Source organism: Triticum aestivum, chromosome 7D (assembly GCF_018294505.1).
Source record: "Triticum aestivum cultivar Chinese Spring chromosome 7D, IWGSC CS RefSeq v2.1, whole genome shotgun sequence".
In the NCBI taxonomy this organism is placed as follows: Eukaryota; Viridiplantae; Streptophyta; class Magnoliopsida; order Poales; family Poaceae; genus Triticum; species Triticum aestivum.
The window spans coordinates 610,767,317-610,771,647 of NC_057814.1; the positions used below are offsets into that span (position 1 = coordinate 610,767,317).

At 50.3% G+C, this 4,331-nt stretch overlaps 1 protein-coding gene across 1 annotated transcript in view; it reads right to left on the reverse strand.

Moving 5' to 3' along the window:
• The window catches only part of LOC123169386 (uncharacterized), a 10,663-nt gene extending 8,243 nt beyond the window's left edge, over nt 1–2,420 (reverse strand). Inside the window, exon 1 of the mRNA XM_044587228.1 lies at nt 1,078–2,420. Within this exon, the coding sequence (XP_044443163.1) occupies nt 1,082–2,284 (1,203 nt within the window). The 5' untranslated portion in view covers nt 2,285–2,420 and the 3' untranslated portion in view covers nt 1,078–1,081. The remainder of the gene's footprint in view (nt 1–1,077) is intronic.
• Between the last annotated feature and the right edge of the window lie 1,911 nt (nt 2,421–4,331).

Here is a 4,331-nt window from a genome sequence, read left to right on the forward strand (position 1 = left end):
TAACTGAATCACAAGTACCTGCATCACCTCCCACCTCACCCCTAGTTTCTTCCTGGCTCGCGGCTCGCAGTCAGCCGCATCGTCTCTGGCTCATCTCGCCTGACTTGTCTCCGCCGTGGCAGGCCAGGGCGTCGTCGGCCCGGGCTTGACCTGACCAACCACTGTCATTCTGCTTTTCCTTGTTTTCTTTTCCGCCTTGTGTCATAGTCTTTGTTACCGTAGTTGTCGTGGCAGCGCCATGAGACACTCGTTGCTGGAGTTATTGCTAGTCGTGGTTGCTGGCGTACTGGAGAGATAAGGCAGACGCGGCAATTCTCGTGGAGATGGGAGAAGACAAGGAGACATTACTGGTAAGTTTGTGGCGAGGCCCCATATTTGACGGCTGCAGCGATTTTTTGGCATGTGAACCGCCACGCGACACAGAGATTAATGTTTTTATATTTGGCATCCATATGAAGGGAAGACTCCGAAATACTCAGGTGAAATGTTCAAACTATTATCAAAAAGGAAGAAAAAAAAACAGTGTCCCGCCTATATATATATATATAACGGATGTTGTGAGGCGGATTCGAATCAAGCGGCCATACAGACTATAGCAGTTAAGCATATTTATTACGAAACAGTATCGAAGATAATATCATAGATGTGAACATGAACACTAATTCTTTTTTTTTAAAGGCAACAAGATGAGCTGTGCTTGAATGGCATGCATTTTCGTGAGGTGAGTGTAGTAAACTGCATCTATCAATCCTTCTACACCTTGAACACAAAATATTCCTCGAAAATAATTGTTGATTTCATAAGGCCTAATTAATGTTATAGTGAAAGCATAAGCTATGCCAAAGAGCTTTTCTCTTGTCTGAGTCTCTGAAAACACAACAATTTACTTCTAAAAACACAAGCAATTTGAAGAAACAAACACAACAACGAATCACAATTAACCCGTGCTTGATTAGCTTCTCCACAAGTACAATATAAATAACCACTAGACAAACAACCAACTGCAGTAATGAACAAGCTGGGAGATAACCATGAAGGGAATGATATAATATAACTAGGATGCAATAAAAAACTTACCAGTTCATATTGTTGGTGAAGACAATAACGACGGTGGGAAGTTGGTATATATGTGCACTTTAGAACCACCAAACATGGAAGGTTCAATAAACATCCTCTCAAGCTGCATTGTCTTGACATCCAGTGAGAAAAATTCTATCTTCGATGGGGCCTGTGATAAGCCTACGTACGGCCTAGCTTCCGTCCTTAATAGGATCAAGTAATTCTGTGTTGCATAGTTTGTGAAATAATACCGATGCCCATAACCTAGTGAGAGTGAGACTTTCTTCAGCTGGCCAGAACTCTCACCTTTGTTTTGCCCAACCATATAATTAAGAACAGATTCACCACCTTCATCTCCATCATGGATGCTAAACATCCCAAACCTGCCTTCCCCTGCATCGACAATAGCTAATTTTACATCGCCCCATTCTCCAGGTGGGAAATCTGCAATGGAGAACTCCATAGTACTAGTGTCCAGCACGAGCAACTTGTTCTGGTTCAACGGCGAGTCCCAGTAGATGCAGCCACCTGAGAAATGGGGCCTGAGAAAATAGAACGGGTCACCGACAACGACTATATCCCTCCAGTCCTGGGACGATGAGGCGGCTAGCCATTCCCCGGTGCTGGAAGAGAAGACGAGGACGGTCAGATTAATTCCGCAACGTGCCATCCAGATCACTCTGAATTCAGTCTCTTCAGCCTTGTTGGGTGAAATGAGGAAGGGCACGCAGAAGCGCCAGAAACAATCCTTGACCGAGTTTTCCACGGATGCCACCAGATCTTCAGGCACTGTGGGGAGCAGGATGTACTGCCGGTGCAAGGGGTCGCACACCACGAGCTCCGTGAAGATCGGGGCCTCCTTGCCCTTTTCGGGCTTGCGAGCAAGAAGGACGCGGCCATCGCGGCTGTCACAGACGCCCCATCTGCAGTAGGAGGGGAGGAAGGAGAAGCTGAAGTCAGCGGCTAGGGCAAGCGCGCGGGCGGCACGCGCGGAGGGGTGAGGCGGCGGAGCGGGATGGAACTGGCTATGCGCGAAGAAGCCGAGGACTGGTGGTGCGTGGAGGCGGCGGAAGCTGCGGAGGAAGGAGCCGTCGGTGACGACTCCGCGGAACGTGACGCAGGCGGCGGAGGTGCGAGCGAGATCTTCTGGGGTGGGCAGCCGGACGAATATCTTCTCCAAGAGGTCGCCGGGGATGTCCGGCAAAGTTTTCTGGCTGGTCTCCATCGGGAAGAGGAGGCCGGGCGAGGGGAGAGCCGGCCGGCGGGGGAGCCAGCCGCCGGAAACCCTCGACGACGACGACGGCTCGACCAGATGGGATCGGGAGTGTTGTGTGCTGCTGGAGTTCAGTTTTTTTTTTGGAGGATCTGCTGGAGTTCAGTTGAGCGATTTTTTGTGCTGCCATCTCTGGGCCTATTCGGGGCCGTCCTTCGTGCCATTTTTTGTTTTGTTCAAACTGCCAAAGTGCCAATTTGGACAGCATTTAGATTCAGATTTTTATAAGCTCAAAAAATAGATTCAGCTTTGTATTGCCCTATCCGGCTGTACTTTTTAAAATATAGTGGAGTGTACAATAGATATATGGTTTTTTAGTTGTAATATACATGAAATAAGTTTTGCATAGTAATAATTTTCCATCCTAATGAACTAGTTTTTTTTCATAAATGTAAGTACTAAAAAACTCGAGCGGGCACCTATTCTAAGTTGATTGGCCTTGAATGACGTGGAGGAGGGCGAGTAGCTGGACAAAGATCTCTGGTTGGAGGTGGTCGGGGGTTGCCATCAGCGACAAGCCATTTCCCTGCCGGCCTCGAGTGAGGTGGGGAGGGCGAGTAGTCAGACGGATATCTTTGCTTGGAGGTGGTCGGGGATTGCCATCAACGGCGGGACCAATTCCCTGTCAGCCCCAAGTAAGGTGGGGAGGGCAAGTAGTCGGACGAATATCTTTGCTTGCAGGTGGTCAGGGATTGTCGTCAATGGCGAGGCCATTTCCTTGTCGGCCTCGAGTGAGGTAGGGTAGGGAAGGTCAAGGTGCGGAAGAGCTGACGGCCAAGAACCTCGGAACGACAGTACGATAGAGCTTTCTTGCCTTTCTTGGGTGGAGTGAGGCAAGGAGGACTCATAATTTTCTTATGCCGCTGAAATAGGCGTCAGATTCTGTAAGAGCATCTACGGTCGGGCGCCCTAAACCCTTCTCAAATGCACGGACGGCCGGCCTGGTCACTACTGGTCATGAAATTTCGATCCAGACGGACGCCTCAAACGGGCCTCAAACGCCCTGGTTGACCGGCACCCCTCATATCCGGCGCAAATATGGGGCGGATATGGCGGGTGCCCGGGCGCGCCTGGGCACGTCTGCCACATCGGGCCCAGCCCACGCTGGTCCACCCGACCCCACATATAGTCATCCCCATCCGCTCGCCGGACCAAACCCTAGCCATTTCACACTCCTCTCCCCTCCACTCCATCCGCCACCTGAGCTCACCTCCGGTGATTTTCGGCCGTCTCCGGCATGGCGGGCATCAGATCTGACTCCAACTAGCCCGGATCCGTCAATTGGGGTGTCATACCATGCGGGTTGTAGGAGGCAATGGCGGTCCGCATTGCACTCCCCCGCTCCCGGGAGGACAACGCCCAGCCGACGGAAGGATCTGTCCGGCGTGACTCCATAGTGTTGGCTCAACGGGCACTCGGGTCCTCCACTACAGGAATCAGCTACTTTGCCGTCCGCCAAGGCAGACGGCAAAGGCATGGATGGCGGACGGCAAAAGGCGCCGGCAAAGATAGCATCGGTAAAGACCTTCTTTGCTGTCTGCTTTCTGAAGCGGACGGCAAAGGGGCCTTTGCCATCAGCGGCTGACGGCAAAGAAAGCCAACGGCAATAAATTCGCTATTAGTCCGTTAGGTGGCTAACGGCAGTCTTTGCCGTCCGCCGTGGACGGCAAAGAGCCCATTGCCGTCGGTGGCAGACGACAAAGAGCCTGCATTGCCTCTTTTTTTCTTCTGTTTTTTAAATCCAACAATTTTCACAGCAAATATTTATTACGTCCATGCAACCTACACTCTAATAGGTAATGATAGGTCATAATCCCACCCGAGTATGTGTAGATTGGGTTCATTTTCCCATGCTATGCTCCGGTGTTCTGACCAGTGTTTCCTTCTGTCCTTCTTCTTCTTTCCTTCTTCTTCTTCTTTCCTTCTTCTTCTTCTTCTTCTTCTTCTTCTTCATCATCTTCTTCTTCTTTCCTTCTTCTTCTTCTTCTTCTTCTTCTTC